We start from the raw sequence: 22,427 nt of genomic DNA on the forward strand, positions 1-22,427 counted from the left end.
TGCGGCAATACTTCCATTGTGGCACCTCAGTACATTTTACAAATCTCGTCAGACAAATGCGTTGCCGGAACGTTCACAACGTACCGATTGTGGCAGGCCCATTTAGCGGTTTTGTTTGAATATGATGCTGATTGTTAACTTTATTAAATAAATATTACATATTTTAGACACCATTTTAGAATGAGCTTGCGAAAGTTTAATTGTGAACGACTAAAAATCCAGTCCAATCCAAAAAATCCAAATATTATCTTAAAACACAGAAACGTTCTGCTTAACAGTCAGAAAGCCGTATGTCGATTCGTATGGGATTCAAAATTTGAAATACTTTTGTATGTATGTATGAATGTGGAATATAACACCAAACATTCATTTGTAAGTAAACTGGCGAATCAGGCACAAATTCATGACTTCAAAGGTTCCAATTACGTTTGCAAATTTATGCACACCCTGCAGGTAAAATCTAGTGAGAAACTACATATATATGTTTACAGATGTGACTGAGAAAGCTGAAAAGTAAAAGTGAAAAAACGATTTTTTCTTTCATATTGTATTATATTACAAGATGACGACATGCGCCAAATATCGAGGCCGTTTTCGAGTAATGTATGTCACCCACTTTGAAAACACCATTTTGAGAAAAACGCGTTTAAAGTTTGAAAAGCACTAAGTCTAAGTCTGCAACGCCTTTTCAAATTTGCGTGTAATTTCGAAAATATTCACCGGAACGATATTACATTTTCTGTGTGAATTCTATTTGAACATTAAGAAAAAAAAAAATAAAATCTAACTGTCTATAACTCCGTAAAGCTGACCACATTTGTTTCGTTACGTATATATTATACATTTATGGACCGTCAAATCTTCCAACTTGCTTTCCAACTCAGTAAATTTTTCACTCGATGAAGCTTTTCTTTTTAAATCGTTCAATTGCATTTTTAGAAATCCAGTATCAATTCCAATTTGTGTTGAGAGGACTTAATATGAACGCTGGAGTGGTTATGTGGCTCAAAGCTGAAGTAATTTGCGTCAAGAGTTGCACTGGATATATCGCGCTATTGCTTTAGAAATTGAAAATGAGGTAAATTTTTTTCTTTTCTTAAAGTAATTTACTCTTCTGAATATCTTCTGCAAAAAGAATTAATTTTTCCTCAAAACAAACCAATTCTTCTACCAAAACATAGGCTGGTCTTCCTTTTCCTTGCAGTTTTAGCTTAAGCTGATTTAATTTCGCTGTGATATCCATCATAAAGGAAAATTTTTGCAACCATTTGTCGCTCCCTAATTCAGGGTGATTAATGCCTTTTCATTTACGAATATATTTATATTATTCAAGCACCTTCAACCAAAACCATTCGACACCTTACCTTTAGCAAGCCATGCCAGTTTATTGTGAAGAAGGAGGTCGGAATACCGAGTCTCTATTTTGTTTAAGAATTCTTTACAGTAAGCGAAAACAAGTGGCTGAGAGATAGAATCGGTACCGAGGATTAAACGATTTAAAACGATTTTTAATTTTTTTTGTTTATTGTTAAAATAAAAAATCTTTGCGTATGAAAATAAAAAGCCGCAGGCTCATATCCAAAAAGTCGCATGTGGCACGCGAGTTACAGGTTGTCGACCTCTCGCAAAAGTCCTCGGCGTTGTCCCCACACCAGATAATCGAGTAACGCAAATACTGAACTCGAAAGAGAAATGGGAAGCAGTAGAACAGTTTGCAGCAAGGATATTAATAAAACTGAGAAACTTAGAATGGGAGCGCAAAGCGAATGCGACCGATAGAGAATACCCAATAGATGCCCAGTTGCGTCGCCCTCAAACAAGCAATTTTGAAACAGATCTCCTGTGGGGGTGACTGCATTCACGAATAGCGTGCTTGTACGCGTGAAGCCTTAAGAGGAACCTAAACAGATGACTAGTCGATATTATATTTTCCTATGCCCCATTTGTGACAAATCAATGGATGCTACCGATAGTCGACCTCTCCTTTACCCTATTAACTATTGCAACAACGACAGTAGCAGGAACTAGGTTACACTTTGTTTTACCATATAATCCATCACTGCCTTGAAACTGATGAAAAAGCGATGCACAGCGTATTAAATACCATTCTTCGAGTTTAGCATCATTTTCCAACTGCAGAAAAAGCCTTGTAGTGGGACAACATTGACACTTCCTAAGCTATGTATCTACATTTAAAATGTACCAAGGAGCAACAGAAAGTCACTATGGAGGTGGGCAGATATCAAAAGCAACACGAAAATGAAATAACAAAAACAAAAAAAATCGGAAAATCGAAAAAAAATTTAAATCGAGTAGTGAATACTAAATTTAGTTAAATTTCAACGTTAAGCTGATCACAAATGTAACATTTTTTAGAGGCATAAATAACAATTCTGATAGTGAAGCTGGAAGCAAGAACTCAGGCTAACCGATGGTGCGATCGAAACTAATCGGGAATGTCTGACATACTTTTCGGTGGCATCCAAATACTTAAACCTTTTGCATCGTTCGATGGAATAATCGGAATAAAAATTTTGGGATTTTGAGTACATCGCGCAACTCGAGCGCAATAAAGCTTAAGGTTAGGTTGTAGCAATTGTCCACATGGGACACACTCAGGCTCATAGCCCATTGTGACCGGTTAAGTTAGGTTGCCACTTTTACGGATGTAAAGGGGTCCACTTAGCCCTGGAGCCCATTGAGATCACACTAGTTTGGACTTAAGTTCCCCCTCTAGTGTTAGGTTAGGTTAGGTTGGTATGGTTGCCCAGGGAGTGAGCACACTTGGACGAATAAAGATTCGTCCTTTGTGATACCATTGTGAAGGAGGTGAGGTGAAAGGGAAAGACCGATGGGATGCAGGGAGAGGTGGTGATGGGATAGTTAGGAGCGTGCGGATTACGAACGATGACTATGTTTGCGTCAACCGCTTTGTGCTGCTGATGAAATTCAACAGATTTTTAATGTCAGAGCCAGCTATATCAGCAGGCGTGGCAAAGTAGTAAGAGCCAAGATGCCTGGATCTTAGCCCCGGCAGAGCAGGGCAGCTAAGGAGAAGATGCTGAGATGATTCCACCTCATCCTCCATATATCCAGCGCAAAAAGGACTCGAGGTGATTCCAAGTCTCACAGCATGCATTCCTCGCGCATTGTGTCCTATGAGAGAACCCACTAGATTGGAGAGCTGATATTTTGTCAGCCTCAAAAGCTCGCCCGAGCGCCTCCGATCCACACGGGGCCAGAAGGATTTCGCGACCTTACACGTTTGTGTATTTGCCCAGCGCTCGCTGAGTTGGCGCGACACCCATCTTTCCAGGAGCAGACCGCAGGTAGTCAGGGGGATCCCAATTATCTCCATTCTCGGGGAAATCACCTCACATGTCCCTTGTCTGGCCAGCTCATCCGCCTCACAGTTTCCCTCAATGTCGCTGTGACCGGGAACGCAGATAAGGCTGATGCCAAAGAATTCGGACGCAGTTGAAAGTGAGGTCAAGCATTCCTTGACCAATTCCAAATGCGTCGTCATAGACCCGAGGGCCCTTATTGCCGCTTGGCTGTCGGAGTAAATATTTACTTTCTTGACTGTTAGTATGCATTTGAGCAGCCAATCAGCTGCCTCTAGTGTGCACTGTAGTGAAATCCCTTCGTCTCTTGGACAGACGATCAAATACTGTGGATGACTGCCGATTGCACGCTTGTTAGACATCCAAAGAAGTAAGAGTTCAGATAGGATATTGCTTTCTGGCAAAAGCGGGACAGTGGTAGTGTCAGAGGAAGCAGCAGAGGAAGTATTCAACTCTTCCTCGCTCCTGCAGCTGCGACAGGAGTCACTTGAGGAAAGCCGCATACGTGTCCCATGTGTTCCCATTAGCCAGTGCCCGGGGATGTTACCAACCGCTGTATTAATGGAAAGTCGGTATAGACTGATGAGGAACCTAGTTGTGTGCTCATTACTTATAGACAAAAGTTGCCTAGTTATCTCACAAGTGGGCTCCGTAGTTCATCTACTGTTTACATGCGTGAGGGAAATCGACCCGATCCAGAGTTTGCTTGAATATAAACGGATGCTCAGATATTGGGCGGAGTTTACTGATTTAAGATCAGCTCCCGTCCTAGTCAGCTCATTTGCAATGCAATTTTCAGGAATGTCTCTGTGTCCAGAAACTCACGCATCGTTTACGGTGCGCCGCTTAGACAAAAGTTGTCTAGTTATCTTACAAGTGGGCTCCTTAGTCCATCTACTGTTTGTGTGCGCGACGTAGACCGACCTGATCTAGAGTTTGCTTGAGTATAAACGGATGCTCAGATATTGGGCGGAGTTTACTGATTTAAGATCAGCTCCCGTCCTATTCAGCTCATCTGTGGTGCAATTTTCAGGAATGGCTCTGTGTTCGGAAACTCACGCATCGTTTGCGGTGCGCCGCTTAGCCAGCCCATTGAGAATAGCTTTACATTCAATTGCTACTTTGCAAGGAGTATTATTTCACTATAGAGGTTTTATGGCAGCTTGACTGATAGCCTTTGTGATGTGGTGTGATGTAGAATTTGTCCTGATCTTCCTAAAACCAATGTGAGCTCTTCAGGAACTTTAGAAGACGCCTGATTTCAAGAATGCTGAGATATATGTGAACTCCTGTTTTGCTGACGTAGTAACATAATATTTGCATTCATTTTATTGTTGGTGTGTTTTTAATTTCACTACAATGCGGTTCTTTCTCAGAATTAATCTCACGGTTGTCGTAATCTGGTAATTTATCACTCTTGGCACGAAGTGGTCAGGTTTCTAAATATACCTTATGGTGCTCACACTCACCAACGTAAATGTACGCTAGTACGCCCGTATCAGCTGACACGATGAAACAACGATCTACGATACGGTGGGGAGAATTCATTTACATGGGGCTCTCATTAGTTCTTATCGTGTCAGCTGATACGGGCGTACGTTTACATTGGTGAGTGTGAGCACCATTAAGCACACCAGTTGAGTACACGTGGATTTCCTGCAGGGTAATAGTAGGATGTACTCGTAATGCATACATATGTATGTGCAAGAAGATATGCGCAGTTACAGATATTTATCGCACCTTCAAGCGGGGCTTAAAAGAGCATCTCAACGATCCATTTCAGTTAGTCTTCGTCGCGCTTAAAACGTAAAAGCATTACAATTCTGTTGATTACTGACTGCATTCACATACCACAACAACAAGGCACCTACACACATACCAATATATATTTACGTCTGCACATAGGCTGAGCTCGTTTGCTACATATTCAATCCTCACACTACTTTTCAGCAAATATGTCGAAATTATTGTTGTATTACGACGATGTTAGTCCTCCGGTACGTAGTTGTATGCTGCTTATCGAATTGTTGGGCCTGGATGTGGAGTACAAATATTTAGATTTGTTCAAAGGTGACCAATTGGATAAGGCCTTCTTAGAGGTGATGACTACATTACTGTTCGCTGAAGAACGGAAAGTGATTTTGTTTTTTATTAATTTTCGAATTATTCTTTGTCAAAACGCAGCTAAATCCAAATCATACAGTGCCCACTTTGGTCCACAATGACCTGGCCATTACCGATAGCCATCCGATTCTTATGCATCTTTGTGAGAAATTCGAAAAGTCGAATGAAGGCGAGGAATTGTGGCCACGAAACTATGAGGAGCGCATTCGAGTGCTAAATATGCTCTTTTTCGAATGCTCTGTGCTTTTTCGAAGAGACAGTGAGTTTTTGGTGAGTGTAAAATGATATTTCAATGTTGTGGGTAATTATTTTTTTGCATCGGTCTCAGTTCAAGCATGACAGTTTCAGCATGACACAGTGATGAAGCATTTAATTTATAGTAGTAAACTTATTTAGTGAATCTAAATTTTGAAACTAGCACACTCAATAATTGGTTAGCGAGTATAAAAGCTATTGTGGTCGATCTCTGCCTCGTTAAATGTCGAGAGGTGAATATCCGCTTACCACGAAAAAATGCAGAAGGTGTAGTCAATGTCAGACCTTTAACCGACTCTCAGCGAATTTGAACGAATCAGCAGATTGGCTGACGTAACAGGGGTAATGACAGCGGTTGGTCAACGAAAAATCTGAGACTGTGTTGGTGATATACGAAAAACATCAACACTCAATTTCGTTTTTCCCCATAGCTGAAGGTCAAACGTGGTAACCTATCATTCTTGCACTGATATCATTCACAAAGTGTTCCACATTCCAATCAATATCAGCATCTCACCATATATGAAGCTGAGATGTGGAAAGCATCATATTTTTGAAGATATTTTGTCCCATAACTATTGATAAACGAATTTTTCAATCTCTCCATTTACTTAGTAAAGGACTGTACTTAGACGATAATACGAAGTCGTCTGTAGAGTGGATTGCTCAAGAAAGGCGATGAGCCGTACCAGCGCTCTGAGCTGCTGCCTCAGTGCGGGCGTTTCCAGTTAACAAGTTGAGAAAAATTGGAGAATTCTATTTGAGATCAAGTGGGCAGCTTTTTCTCAAGTTGAAAAACATAATTTTTGCCAGGAAAAAAACGATGCTTTTATTAGGAATAAAAGCAATAAAATTCCTCAATAGCAGGGATTGTTGGGAAATATCGTACGAGAATTGAGAAGTAAAAGGTCTTTCAAAATACACGCCTAGATGTTGTTTAGATTCTTTCAGGCTTCACTATTTTTATTCAACATACAGCTCTGAGCAGTTAAATGTGAAAAATTACTTCATTGAAATGTCCACCATTAGATCGTCTGCAGGTAAAATCCAGCTGCAATTCGATATGAAAAAAAATGAAATTTATTATATATTATATTTATGAAATTATTTTCAAAATTTTTATCTCCTATTTTGATCATTTTTAATCCGAGAAATCATTGTCCACAAAGTACATACAGACATTCGTACTGAGTTTCATTATAAAATTTTCGTTAATTACTAGAACTGCCCGTATTTTCGGAAGTAAAAAAAAATATATATAATATAAATTGGATAAATTCACTTAATTCTTCATGATTATAAAATAGTTGGGTTTATTGCAATTGAACGAGGGCAAAATTCTGCAAACATACATATTTACTTACTTACTTAGGTGGCGCTACAATTGTATGACGGTTTTGGCCGAATCCAAAATAGTCCTACGCTCGCTGATGCCAGTTAGAAATCCCGAGCGCTGATTGGTTCTGCAGCACTTGGTCCTTCCAACGTCTTTCTTGAAGTTAAGATTGGGGACTGTGTAGTCTAATCTGTTTTTGAGCAGCGACGGTCCCTGTGGGGGGATCTTACTGTGACTGTACGACCTTGTTGTCTAGCCCTCTATGTCTCTGAGTCTCACCGCGCTGAAAGTAGTACGGTTATACCTCATTAAACTGGTATAACTCACTATTCTATAAACAAATATGATTTTAGGCAGCTCTATTCCAGGTTTACCAAGATTTGTTCATTTATACCAGTTGCGTAATCTATTCTCCACTTGCTAATGCTTGGCGAAAAGAAGTGACCTTAAATATCAAATAATTCAAGACTACTACTATTTTGGCTACTAAAAGTTTGCTGTAGAGGGCAAATGTCAGACGAGCAGATATATAAATTGATACCTTTCTTGCCCTAAGTGGATGCTTGCCCACGGTTTGAGATGGTTTTTTTTTTATTTTGTTGCCTAGTAAAATTAGAACAAAAGACACCTAAGTACGAGGTGGCGCAAAGTTAATCATCCGATTTTATTTTTGAATAACCTCGGTAAATGAAAAAAAAAAATTATTTGAGTATTGGAAATCTTTATATTGTCCTGCTGCATTGGCTGTTTGTTTACAACTGCATATATGATGCAAATATAATATTATAAATCTTCGGATAGGGTGATTAATTTTGCGCCATTATGTATGTATGTATTAAATATTTATACTTATTTCATAATATTATAATTCTTATATTTGTTTTATATTTATTTATTACATATTTATATTTATGTGGATTAAACAAAAAATTCGTTTTTAGACAAAATTTAATAAAATATTATAGAATTAAAAAAAAAATTGTATGTAAAAATTTTACTAAAATAAAAAATACATTTATTAATTTAAACTTCTTTAAAAAAATTTATTTTAGTAAAAAATTTTATATTAAAATTTTATTTAAGTAAAATTTTTACATTTACAATTTTTTATTAAAATAAAATTTTTTACTAAAATAAATTTTACTAAAATTAAATTTTGTAAAGAAGAAGTTTAAATTTATAAATCTACTTCCAAATATGTATATTTCTATATTTTCAAAATATATCTTTTCAGTCCGCTATTGTTCGCGGTGGCTTTGACAGTGTCAATTTTCCTTTGCACGAACGTAAATTACTGGAGGCCTACAATATGCTGGAATCATATTTACGCCGGCACAAATATATGGCTTGTGATCGTGTAAGTTCAATAAATATAACCAACACCCGCAAGTATTTATGTGTTTGTAGTCACATTTCCTAACAACCAGCCCAGTTTTGAAAACTTTTTATTCATTTCCACGCTTTTTTGCATTTATTACGAAATGCCAATCAGGTTAACCGCAATTTATTCAATTTAGTATCAGTTACCGAAATTCAAATGAAATTCATGCCATACATGAATGTATGTATGTATGTATGTATGTATGTATGTATGTATGTGTACAAGTAAATATTTCCCCTGCAGATGACGATTGCCGATATCTCCATCGTGACCACATTGAGTACGGTGAATCTAATGTTTCCGATTGCTGCTGGCGCCGCAGATAAATGGCCTCTGTTGAATGATTGGTTCGAGCGCATGCGAGCATTGCCTGTGTATCACATCAATCAGACGGGACTGGAGAAGCTACGCGTTGTTATTGAACGAATTGGTAAATTTAAATTTCCAACAAGCAAAATTGAAACAAGCGAGTGCGATAAGAAGCAGGAAATTACGAAAGAACAAGGAAGTGATGTGAAGCAAGAAAATGTTGACGAAAATAAGCAAACCGATATTCCGAACGATGATTAAATTGCACTGATTGCGGAGGACTTGAGTGAAGAGAAATTTTTATATTCTATGTTGTGAAATTTTAATTAAAATATTTGATGCATAATAAATACTTATTTATATATTGACCTTCGTTGACCTAATGATAATGATGCTACTATTTCTGCAGCCAGTAAATTTTTTCTTCAGAAATCACAGCCATAGACACATGAGCCATTCCATGTCATGTGAGCCAAGTAGGTATTTTGGACATTGTCGGCCATTCTTATTTTTATAAGCAATTTTTATCGGTGCATTGTAGGCTTGATTATAAAAAGGAATAAACTGAAAAAAAATGGAAAAGAATTGTATAACTTTGAGATTTATTCAATGCTGCAAGTTTTATAAAGTGAAATATCGGCAGTTTTTTTAGCATTTTTATAAATTTATTTAATTTTTTCGTATGAAATAATTTTTCCAAAAAAATTCGGGTAAGGAATAAATTATTTTTTAGAAAAAATTATTATTTTTAATATTTTTTTTTTTAATTATTTTTTTTTTAACATTTTAGACACATTTCACATATTTGACATTTTAGACATTTAGAAGTAAACCGAAAAAATTTTGGAAAAAATTTTAGAATTTGGTATTTATTCAATACTGAAAGTTTTATAAAGTGAAATATCTGCAGTTTTTCTTTTAATTTTTACAAATTTATTTAATTTTTTCGTATGAAATAATTTTTCCAAAAAAATTTTGTTAAGAAAAAAAAAATATATTAATAATTTTTGGAAAAAACATTTTTTTTTAAGATTTGGTAGATAGATAAGAAGTAAACCGAAAAAATTTTGAAAAGTAATTTATAAAATTTGAGATTTATTCAAAGTTGAAAATGTTGCTATAAAATTTTGTAAAATTAAATATTTTCGATTTTTTTTTTTAATTTTTACGTTTTGTTTTAGAATAAAATATACAAAAAAAGAAAAATTTTGAGAGAAAAATTATAATTTTTTGTTCAAAATCTTTGGGAACATTTTTGTTTTTTCCAGAGATATAAACCAAGGAATATTAATCCAGCATTATTTCCAGCAATTTAATATAATATAAAATCTTCCTGTAGCCCATCAGCGCCAACATCGAGAGTTTAGTCAGTTAGTTTCACGATCCTGTTCTATGGGCCCACTGCAGATCTAATGTTTTCAACCTTGACGTGTAGATGAGGCTTAAGCTGCAATTATGGTGCCGTAGCCATAACGCCATAGCCGTAACCATATCCATAGGCGCAACATTACTGCATTTTTCGATTAGTCATGCCGTAACCATAAACAGCTGATATTGAAGTAGAATTAATGACAACTTTGCGGCATCTATAGTCGTTTACAGTGATGTCCATATGTGAAAAATCTTCACTATTTTGTGAAAATATTTAACTTGTTTAAAAAAAACTTAATAAGGGTAGAAGCGCGAACTAAAATGATATTGCCTGTAACGCCGCGTAATTAAAAAAGAAAACACCGTGCACGTCCGATTACAATTTCAATAGTGGAGTTTATTACACATGTACTGTCCTTATATTAGGCCTAAAACTAAGATACGAGAAATAGCGGAAATGGAAGAACAGTAAGTGGAGAGTTAGAGAGAGTTTGCAGTTAAGTAAATAGAAATAGGAAGAACGGAAAGTAGGTATAGTTGTAGAATAAAGTCAATGTTCGGAAGTAAATAGAAATAGCGACAGCGAGAAACAGTAAAGTATACTACATACCTACTTATAAATAAACAATATAAAATAACTTAATATTAAACTTTAATACAATTTCAATTTTTGAGCAATTTTTAAACAAAATAAAATAACTTAATATTAAGCGTTAATACAATTTCAATTTTTTTAAATTCAATATTATTTAATTTATTTTATTCTAATTTACATTATATTATTGGTTTGCCAGAATCTGGCTTAACAGATCATCGGATTTATGGTTACCGTTATGGCTAAGGTACGGCACCACTAATAGCAGCCTTAAGTGTGAATCTGTGACATATCCATGCTGAACAAATTATATAATATATATATGTATTTTTATTACACCCTAAAATGGGTGTTTGGCCGAGCTCCTCCTCTTATTTGTGCTTAACTGATTACTGCCCGATAAATTACTGTCTTTTCTTTTCTAACTTCTCTGCCTTCCCGGTCTCCCAGTCACATGCTCTTCCCATTCCCACTTGTAGACACTTGTCGTGGGTCATGTTGCATGAACCAATTAATTTTAGTTTGCAGCTGTGAAAGTTAATTTCGCTGCTATACTTTTACGTCGGTGCTGTTTTGGACAATGGAGTGGACTTTTTGCGACATCTTATCTTTATGAGGCATGAATGTGAATCCATTTACAAAAGCGCAGACTAGATTGAGTGAAGACGTTGTGGAGATGCCATATTCCATTTGGGCCGAAAGGAAATGAAGGAGACAATGGGTAGGTAAAGGGTGATCAGATTGGAGCTACTTTTTCCAATAGGGTTTTTTTGCCAGATCACGCGTGAGTACTGTCAAACTTAATGCAAATTTTTTTTAGTATTCATTGGCATTTCATAATGGAAAGATTTCAGCTTCAACAACGTTTACAAATCGTACAGTTACATTACGACAATGGACGCTCTGTGAAAAGTGATTATCGCGCGCTCCGGCCAACTTATGGTGTACACAACAGTTCTACGTTTTTGGCTTAATGGCTACGTCAATGAGTAAAATTTTCGTATTTGGACCGAAGCGCAACCCGAAGCCCGAAGAGATTCATAGACAGCCATTAAAAATAACATTGAAGACAACCGGGGGGCCTATGGACTGGAAGAATCATTAGCTCATATTTCTTCAATGTCGAGGCTGGCGCCAATGTAACAGTGAATGGCGAACGCTATCCACCATCATAAACGACTTTTATGCCGAAAATTGAAGCCCGTGATCTTCACAACATTTGGTTCCAACAAGACGACGGACGGAGCGACTTGCCATACAGCCGGTGGAACAATAGATTTACTGCGTCGTCGTTTCAGTGAACTATTTATCTCTCGTCTCGGATTAGTGGATTGGCCATCGAGATCGTATGATGTCAGATCTTTGGACTTTTATTTGTCGAGGTATGCAAAGTTTAAATGCTTTGTGGATGAACCAGCTTCGGTTGAGGAATTGCAAGCCAACATCACTTAAGTTATTCACGAAATACCGACCGAAGTCCTTCAGCGAGTCAGTATTTATGGATGGCCGAATTAAGGCACAGTTACGGCCAACATTTGAAAGGGATTATCTTTAAATGGGCATTCCTTACATTATATACTGCTTTCCTCTGTGAATGCACTGGCATTTGGAAGGTAAGGATGTTAACCCTTGGCAAACCGCTTTTTGAAAATCTCGAGGAGCTGGTGAAGAATAAAACCCGTGCACGTCGCTCAGGAACAGCCGAAAATATTGCTGATGTAGCCGCGTCGTTCTCTGGAATTAGGCATTCCACAAACGTCATTACACCGTATTTTGCATAAAGATTTGGGTCTTAAGGCTTATTAAGTCCAGTTAACACAAGAACTCAAGCTGGCCGCTCCTCAAATACGTCGTGTCTTTGCTGATTACGTCGTTGAAATGCATGAAAACGATTCGGAATTCCATCGAATAATCATCTTGAGTGATGAGGCCCATTTCCATCTCGGTGGCTTCGTCAACAAGCAAAATTGTGGGATCTGCGGCTCAGAAAATCCAAGAGTTATTGTTGAAAAGCCTCTCTATCCTCAACGTGTGACTGTTTGGTGCGGTTTATGGTCCGGCGGAGTCATTGGACCTTACTTTTTCGAAAATGAAGCTGAGATCGAAAAACAAGTTAATAGCAATTTTACTCTAGATAATACTTTCTACTAATAAAGGTTAGCTAAAAATAAGCTAAGGAAAGTTATTTTTTAAATGGTATGCTTTTTTCTTTTTGAACACGCATAAGTACGTACATAAGTAATCTACTTGAACCAAATAAAATGTTTATTATCGCCAACATCAAAAAAATTGTGCTTTTCTTTGATTTAAAAAAAAAAACACATGGGTCAGTCGAATATGGGCAACCCAGTATGGGTAACTCCGAAATTTCTCTCATTCAAACTGTTCCCAAATTTCAATGCTTTTTACTCACTGGCAGTATAATCAAATTGTCAACTCAACAACCAGCCTCTTTTTACAAATCAATTTAAAAGTCATACACCTATAAAATTTCATTTTAATTTCCAAATTGAAGCATTCGGAAATGACTTCTATAAAATTCCTATAAATTTTCTACAAAATCAAATTATCAGTGTTTTTTTCCAAGTGATTCTCTAATTTTCTAAACATATTATAATTATATTTTAATTGTTGCATTATAAATAAAAAATCAAGTTCCGTTATGTTTGCCAATAACAACACAAATCATATGCGTCCAGTTCTGTATTACGATGACATCAATCCGCATTCGCGTGCAGTGTTAATGATTCTGAATATGTTGGACGTCGACATTGAGCTGAGAGCAATCGATATGATCAGAGGCGAACATATGATGCCTGCATATGCGAAAATCAATCCGGCACACACCGTCCCCACCATGGTGCACAATGATCTTGTCATCACCGACAATGCGATATTCTCTTACGTCTGTCAAAATCATGACAACGAGAAGGCAAAAGAACTGATTGCCTTTAGTTGCTCCAAAGGACACTGTCATGTCTTGTCCAGACTATTCTTTGAGAGCCAGGTATTGCATCGCATCCATGGGCAATTGATGGTAAGATATTAGAGTATACTTGCGTAGGTATCCTGGCATCAAATATTGTAGAATGTGGAACGAGTTTGTTGTATTGGTTGTATTGCAGACTGATTTAGTGCGAAAAACTATTTACGAAACGGATGTTGATTATCATCGGAAGAAAGTCGAACAGGCGTATGATGTGATGGAGCGATATTTGACGGATGGTCCGTATATGGCAGGATGTATGGTGAGTACACCGAAGTGGTCCGTAAAGTGGGCAAAAAGGTATTAGTTGTAAACTCAGACTCAGACTACTTTTACATTAGCGCTGCCTTCGATTCACCAATCATCTAGCGAGTAGTAAATAAAACAAAGAATTTCCCCTAAATCCAACGCTGGCAGCACTGTGTTAGTTTCGTTTCGACACACTGTTATGCTATAGCATTGCTTTTTAAAATCTCACATTCGCTACCTAAACATGACGGATGGACTGTGGTTAGTACGAGTAATTGTTAGAAAATGAATTAATTTTAAATTAAAATTTAATAACTGCTAATTTGTTTCCTTTTAGCAATATTTTTTTCCACTTCACTCCTCTTGGGAGCATAGGGCCTCGACAAGACTCAGTCTTGCGTTGGTTTCGATTATCTATTTTGATTTCTGACAAAGTAGGTGATTAACCCGCTACTACCAGTCCTAAGTAGTGAGAATGCCCAACTGTCGTTGCTTAGGAACAACGCCTTCTTACTGCTTGGAGCATCATCTGTCTTTCACATTTTTCTGCCAGAAGCATCGCACAGATGGTTGAAGACTTTGCTAAATTTGGTGTATCTGCGCTATTACCTACTTCCTCTTGCTGGCGCCACTGATGCAATGTGTACCCGTGTGTTTTTCTTTGTTTTTGCTTGTTTTAGCAGAAGGGAAAGTAGGTAAATTTGGAAAAGTGCAAGGACAGTGTTTTACGTGAGATTCGAACCCACAACCTCTGAAATGGCAGGCACTTGCGCTAGATTATCGAGGCCGCCTTTCACTAATATTTCCGCTGTTAAAGTTGGAGTGCACCTATTGAACATTTAGCTTCAAGACGGATAGGTTTGCATCTAAGTTCTGCGATGAAATATTTTAGAGATAAGTTAGCCAGGATGCTTGTCTAAGACAAGAAACTTGTTGGCTTTAAGGCACATTATGATACCTGCATTTGATTGGCATCCCCTAACTAAACTGGTTAAATCACTTAGATCTTTTTGAGATGGTAAATAGTCCTTCCAGTGAGACATTTTGCAAACATCCCAGGCCTTCAAAGAAATAATCGCCAAGATATTTTTTACGGCTTCATTGAAATGCAGGACATTTATAGAGGAAGTCTTGTACCGACTCAATTTCTTCTTCATCTCCACAACTTCTGCAGAAGCCATTGTGAGGTACACCCATTCTACTGGCTAGAGTGTCAATAGTGAGTGGAATTACCCGTTATAACACTTGTGAGGGCGCTGGCAGTTGATCTATTGAATCCAAGCAGACATTTTGTCCTTCTAAGATTTTGTTTTGCCCAGCGTTTTTGAGGCCTTAGAGTTAGTAGTCAGAGACCACTTTCTATTGGTTTCCATGATTATGCTCAAGTCATTCGCATTATAGAGTTCGTTTAGAGAAATGTTTATGCCCTCCACCACTCGCTGAAGGTCAAGCTCAGAGTCGTTCCTCGCACACTCATCCGCTCTTTCATTTCCCTCTACTTGAAAGTGGTTGGGTGCCCATCAAAGTGTGGTGTTGTGCTGCTGGATGAGCAAGAGCGACCTCCTGCCCTCTTTAACATATTTTGAATTGATGCGTACTGAGGCCAGTGCTTTGATCGCTGCTTGGCTATCAACAAAATGGTAAGATTTCACAGAGGTAAGTCCATTAGGCTTCTCGTTTTCTTTGCTTTGTCTATAGCATAGACTTCAGCTTGGAAGACGCTGTACCGGCTTGGGAGCAATTTAGGTATGATTGTTCCGAGTACATCCCGATCCAGTGTCATTGTCCATCTTTGAGTCCGTCCGTATAAATAGGGTGACCTCTATCAACTGATTTGACTCTGGTCTGCCAATCCTTTCTGTCGGGTATTCGTATTTTATACTCTCTTTTCAGATATATCTTGAGAAACAGATAATCTGTGTTCGATGCGTTTTGCAAGGGTTCCAGAGATAGTAGAACTGATGTATGGCCGTGTGCGTTTTCTTTTAGCATGCCTGCTGCTTTAATCTGGAAGCAGATATGGCCGCTATTTCTTTAAAATATTTATCAATGGGTGGAATATGTAGGATCACTTCTAGCGCCATCTAAAGTGTCGATCGGAGCGCAATTGTTATTCCTACACAAAGTAATCGTTTAATTTTTTAAGAGATTCTTGAGGTAAAATTTTGTCTGCACTGCCTCCCACCACACGAAAGCTCCATAAGGGAAAATGGGTCTGATGATCGTATTGTATGCCCAGTGGTTTGTATACGGTTTCACACCCCATTTCTTGTCAAATGTCCTCTTACAGATAAAGAGTAGTTTTCTTCATCCTTTCCTCGGGCTTCCTTTTTCAGGAAAGCTTTGAGTCCAGAAGTATGCCAAAGTATTTGACTTCGATCGATAGGCTTAGTGTTACTCCAACCATGGATGGTAACTGGAAACTCGGTATTTTATATCCTCTAGTGAACAGAACTAGTTCAGTTTTGGCTGGGTTAGACAATAAAGAATCGACAGCCTTCTGGCAGTGCAAGGGTGTTTTTGGAAAAACATGGGGCTTTCTCCTAGGAAGGTCCTATGGATCTACACGGCTCAGATAAGATCTATTATCACCCATGCATCAGTGGTCTGGATGAGTAGACTCCCTCTCGTGGGAGTCAGGAAGACCTTATCGAGGCTACAACGCACTCTGGCCATCTGTTGCGTCGGAGCTTTTCCGACTACTTCAGGCCCGGCATAACGACCCCTGTTCGGCATTGGACAACAGAGTAGGGAAGGACTTCGATCCAATGATTCTCGCCATGCCCCTTGAATCCATGCCATCCAGAGTCGTGCTTGACAAGAGAAACAGTGTGGTGCTGCCCGAGGCTCAACTGTGGTCAAACATACCCGGCAAACACTGCTTTCGCATTTTCACTGATGGCTTCAGGACCAAGCACGGCTCCGGCTCTGGGGTCTTCGTGGAATCCAGTATGACAAAACTGCACTTTGCTCTTGGAATACATGCATTTGTATTTCAAGCGGAGGTGTATGCTGTTCAAGAAGCGATGATCTTTGTTGTGGAAATCAGATGGGCAGCGAGAGCCAAGCTGCGTTCATTGTCTTAAACAGCCCCACAAACCACTTCAAGGGTAGTCGAGTCCTGTAAATCTAGGCTGAACTATGTCGGTGGACATAATAGCCCGTTGCTAACATGGGTAACGGGACACGTGGGTATCGCGGGCAATGAGATCTCTGACTCTTTAGCCAGACTGGGCTCTAAGGCTAACTTTTTTGGCCTGGAGCCCGTTCTGCCACTCCCTTCTGCAGCCAACAAAGCCACGGTTAGCAAACGGGTTACTCTAACCCACAAGCGAGCTAAGCAGGCTGATAGAGGCTGCAGATGGACAAAACTTGAAAACATTGAAAAGGTGGCATCTCAGACAGTGTACTCTGCCTAAGTATGTGGAGAGAAGGATGAGACGGCGGAGCACTTTCTAAGCGTCTGCCCCGATTTCGCTACTAAAATTTGTTTCTAGGTCGAGTAAATTTAAATAAAATTAAAAAGGGAATCCGAATGCATTGCAATAGATTTAATTGTGTCTGAGTGCTGTACTTGCTAGTCTGTCCCGATAAAAAAAAATAAACAATTTTCGTATAGTTCTGGGTAGTTTGCGGCTTCAAAATTCTGCTAGGACTCCCAAAGGACCTTCAACCAGTGCAAAATATACTACAAATTAACCAAAATACATCCCATCAAATGGTATTAAAACTTCATCTCCTCTTTCTAGTTAACTGCTGCTGATATTTCATTTGTCGCTTGCCTTGGTGCCTTGGACATAGTCTTTCCCATCGACGCAGATCGCAATAGGTGGGTTAAATTGAATGACTGGTTCGGCCGCATGCGCGCACTGTCAGTACAAAGAATTAATACAAATGGAATTGAGAAGCAACGTCAGATAGTAGAATTTTTCGCCAAATATCAATTCACATCAGGTCTAAGGCGTTTCACGACTGGAGTACGCGAGTCGCTTAGTCCACAATTCCCTTTAAGGCACTTGCGTTGCAATATTGGTGTACAAACAATCGTGGGACAGCAAATCGAGTCAGTAGACGAAGACACCTTAGAAGCAGATGTCGCTGTTGTAAAGAGCGCAGGTGATAATACAACAACAAATGATCTGCTATTACAGCGAATTCCTTACCAGACGGGCGTCTTAATAGAAACAAACTCGCCGCCAGATGTGGTAGTTGAAAGTAAAGACAGTGACACTCCCCAAGATGCACCGTTACAAGCTTCCGCGACGCTACCTAAAGCGCAATTAGTAGACAACTACTTCGTGTCACAATCAATTGCCAATGCTCCACTACAAGTTGAAAAATCGAGTAATTTGGCACACAAGGAGAAACCGCCAGTGCCGCCAAAGAAGAAGAGAGATATGGCAATTTTTATGACATCAATAGAATCAGTAAACCCGCAGCACGCGGACAATATGACAATCGATCAAAAATATATACAGCAATCTTGCGCGTGTGAAGAAAGAGGCGGTGAAGGGAAACTGAAAAATTCAAACACCAAAGACAAATGCGGCGTTATTTCTAAAACAAGCAATTTGAGCCGTTTAGATGGTGGCATCGACCCCACAGTTGTTTCAGAAATGCTGCCAGAAAATGAGATTCCAGTACCACCTGTTAAAGCTTATCTACCAATACCAGTAAATAATTCAGCGGAAATAAGCAAAGATCCCAGAACAACTCCAGCCAAATCAACAACTGCGCCAGATTCATTGAAAACGAGCACCGAAAGCCAGGCCCAACCATCAAAAATACCTTTGTTACCACCACGTTTGCTAATTAATTGTCCACAAGTGGCTTTGCAATATGCGCGCAGTTCAAATGCGCCTGCTGTACCGGTGACTGCACCGCCACCGAGCCCCGAGAACTCCTCACAAGATGAACAAATCGACTTTGAATTTCCACAGCCACCATCTGAGGTGCTAATACAGCACCCATGCACACGTGGCAAAGTGGCGCGAGCACCGAAGCTGGCCGACACTAACAAAGTCAGTGCTGTGGGTAAACCTTTAAATGGTGTACAATCAGCATTAGGCAACTCGAAGTCCACAAAGCAATCGGTGGCAAGGATTATCGAACAAAACCCGAGTATGTTAAAGTCTCCAAAAGCAAGAAAAGTAGTCGGCAGCGAGCCAAAAGAGCCCAAATTAGTTAGAAAAACGAATAAGGGTTTGCTGTTAGCTAGCGGCACGAGATCGACCTGTTCTAATTTCTCGCAGTCATCACTGCAAAGGGATAAGGCCAGAAAAGTGCAAAAACCCTTGAATGAGTCAAACCCAATGCAAAAGTTGATTACAGCCATAGCGAACAGTTCGCTTACAAAAGCTCAAGCCATGAAAAAACGGAAACTGGAAAGATGTTCAGGCGTAAAAATAGTTGAAAGTTTGGCTTCTACTAAGGATGCGGTTCAAAAAGCAAGCGGCCGCTGGCTTACCTGCAGTGTCACAAAGGTAATAAATGCAAAGGGTGCGGGAAAAAAGCGCAAAGCTGAAGGGGGTGGGCAGTGGATTTCTGAAGAAAAAGAACCATCAACAGCAAAAGTTGTTGATACAAAGACGAAATTTTTGGATCCTAAATCAAAGGAGTCTACAAGTGCTGATGTGAAGTCTAAAACTGTTACTATAAGTAAGGTAAACCATACAACTGAAGTGGCAAGTGCTAAGCATCTGGGGCTTAGCACATCAACAACAGAGAACACGAGCCCCAAAATCTTAGTGAAATCTGTTAAAAAAGACGTGAAGCCTGCAAATCTACGGTTGAACACGAAAAATAAATCGAAGATCTACCCGACTAAGTTTTTAGCGCCGAATCAAACGAGTTCCCACAAAAACCAGTCCAAGATGGAAGTAGGAAAGAGGCCAAACGCGAAAAATAAGAATAAAAGCGGTTCGAGAGCAACTAGCGAAGAACTTCTAAGCAGCGCACAACCTCCATTACTTGAAACCACTTGCGCCTCCTCGGTTCCAGAGCTCGAATGTGTTGCAGAACAGAGAACATTGGAGCAAAATAGGGAAACTGATATGTCTATGCTGGTAAACGTCACACCAGCTACTGCGGCCGAAAAAACACTATCATCACCGCCAGTAAGCACAGATAGCTCCATATTGCCAGCGATAATTGAAACACCAAATACCTACGAAACTGCAATAATGGCACGGACGAGCAGTTCAAAACACGCGAATTCCTTCACTGCCAAAGAAGCGCCAGTGGCAGTAGGATTGGTGGCCAAGCCAGCGGAGACACTGGCGGTTAATAATATTATACAAATATCACCGCCACAGCCTCCTCCACTTCCGCCACCGCCTGTGCCTTTCTATTACAAACTAAAAACGCCAACAGCGCCGCCAAACATAGCAACAAACAACGCCCTACCACAGGCGGGTACTGTCGCAAAGGTGCTGCAGTCTTTAAGCACAGTGGGCACGGAAGAAGTGAATTCCATTGGCAGTGCGACTAAACCAGTCAAGAAAGCTGGACTTAAGATGAAAAATGTAGAAGAGGCAACAATACCCAAGATGAAGAATGCAGTACACAAAGAAAATATTACCCGCAACATCGGGGAAACAGTTGTTGCACGGCCGTTGGCTGAAATACTGACGGCGATAGCACAGCTTAAGAATAGAAAGATGGTAGAGCGCACAAATCCAACTGAATTGATAAACGAAACTCAGCAATCGTTCGCAAATACAAAAGATTTGTCAGATAAGCGGGGAAATATGGCGCAAGCGGCAGGGGAGCAGTCAAAAGCAACCATTACAAAGGAAACGACAGACACAGACGAGCTGGATTGCAAAGCAACAGCGGTGGCAGCGTTAAACGAGTTAAATAAGCCAGCAGAGAAAAAGCGGGTGCGCCTGGAAGAGGATAAAAAGTTAGCTGAAATAGAGGCTGAGCACATTTCCAGAGCTGATACTCAGTCACCGTTGACAGAAGTAGAGCCGACCGAAGTATTGGTCGTGAGAGCTGAGTCCATCCCAGTATTAGAGCCAGCAAAGAGATTCCCAAATTCATTCATATCAGAGACGCATGCATTGAAAAAGCGCTCAATGTTGGACGCTTGCCCCATCAATACCGCCACAAATTTATCTGAAAGTGCAGCTAAATCAACACAAGCAGCCCACAATAGTCCAGCTAAAGCAACACACATGAACCGCAATATTACACAGAAGAGAAACTTGGTAAGTGAAGACAGTGTGACTTTGCCACCAACACCACTAGCAACGCAACCAAATATAATAAGTACTGGGTATGCACGCGCCGAGACGTATACCGTTGCACCATTGTTTGCCCGCACAGGACATGCGCTCGGTAATATTATTGCGCCCAATCAACGCAGACATTCGACTGCACCATGTTCTCATGGTCCTTCGGCAAATGTGCCTATGCCAGATTTGTACTCTGCTCCAGAGCAGCTAATGCCTGTTGAACGAAAATGTTTTGTTCCTCCACCGCCACCACCACCGCCACCAATGCCCCGACCATTGTTGCAGTCATCGACAAAAATGGCAGCCACGACGCATAAGTTGAGACCACAGCTTAAATCTGGATTTGTGATGTCAGTACGTGTGCTTAATCCGCGCATGCGTGAGGAGAGACCCTATCCGACAACGCATGGAAGTCGTAGCCAGCGTGGGGATGAGCGAAAATCAAAGGCAGGGGACGAGTTATATGATTAGCGGCGTGGACGTTCTAATAGTATTGCTGATAGTAACACATTTTTATGTACTCACAAACATAAATTTAGTAAAAAAGGTATTAAATTTTTGCTTTACAGTTTTTTACTTTAGTATTTGTTTATTGATGGCAAACGTTTATGGCGATGATTGTCTATCTCGTGCCAGAGTTCATGCGCGGCTTACACGTTTCAGAGATAGTTGTGAGGACACAAATGACAATGAAAAATCAATCATCAAAGCCTAAAATGAGTAATCACCTAAAGCTCTATCGAAACTGTCCGTAAATTTACCAAAAATGTCCCGAAATCATCGTTGAAATTCATGGAATCGGAGTTGAATATCTCCATAACATCGATTTATCGCAGTTTAACTGATCATTAGGGTTTACGAAAGATCTATGCACGTTTCGTTCCGCACAAATTAACTGAGGACCAAAAATTGCTCGGAATTCAACATTCGAAAGACCTCATTAAAGAGGCGAGAAAAGACAAGAACTTCCTTTACAACATTGTAACTGGTGATGAAACGTGGTGTTTCCAGGTTAGGTTAGGTTAGGTTATGGTGGTAGTCGGTCCGTATGACCAACTCACTTAGACTTTACAGGTCCGTTGTGATACCATTGTGCGACACCGAAACCTGGTTTATTTATCTTCATGAAACCATTTTGAGGGTCTTATGAAGCGCAGGATTGGTCCAATCCCCACACCAGACAGCTCTGTAAGAGAATTGAAAGAGTGTTTACCTAGACAACCTGCTTTGATTTTAGCT

General features: G+C 39.5%; 1 protein-coding gene across 1 annotated transcript; it reads left to right on the forward strand.

Moving 5' to 3' along the window:
- The first annotated feature begins 5,158 nt into the window (after window positions 1–5,158).
- On the forward strand, window positions 5,159–9,118 carry LOC129244823 (glutathione S-transferase E14). Its single transcript, XM_054882694.1, has 5 exons — window positions 5,159–5,207; window positions 5,295–5,443; window positions 5,529–5,738; window positions 8,294–8,416; window positions 8,684–9,118. Exons 2-5 carry the CDS (start codon window positions 5,300–5,302, stop codon window positions 9,008–9,010), a joined length of 804 nt encoding a protein of 267 aa, XP_054738669.1. The 5' UTR covers window positions 5,159–5,207; window positions 5,295–5,299; the 3' UTR covers window positions 9,011–9,118.
- Window positions 9,119–22,427: the final 13,309 nt, after the last annotated feature.

Source organism: Anastrepha obliqua, chromosome 4 (assembly GCF_027943255.1).
Source record: "Anastrepha obliqua isolate idAnaObli1 chromosome 4, idAnaObli1_1.0, whole genome shotgun sequence".
NCBI classification, from domain to species: domain Eukaryota; kingdom Metazoa; phylum Arthropoda; class Insecta; order Diptera; family Tephritidae; genus Anastrepha; species Anastrepha obliqua.

What these genes read in the sequence shown, in the direction of transcription:
- LOC129244823 (XM_054882694.1), top strand. Translation starts at nt 5,300, where the DNA reads ATGTCGAAATTATTGTTGTATTACGACGATGTTAGTCCTCCGGTACGT. An exon ending in TGGATAAGGCCTTCTTAGAG is followed by an intron (nt 5,444 to 5,528) that starts GTGATGACTACA and finishes GTCAAAACGCAG; the next exon opens with CTAAATCCAAATCATACAGT. An exon ending in AATATATGGCTTGTGATCGT is followed by an intron (nt 8,417 to 8,683) that starts GTAAGTTCAATA and finishes TTTCCCCTGCAG; the next exon opens with ATGACGATTGCCGATATCTC.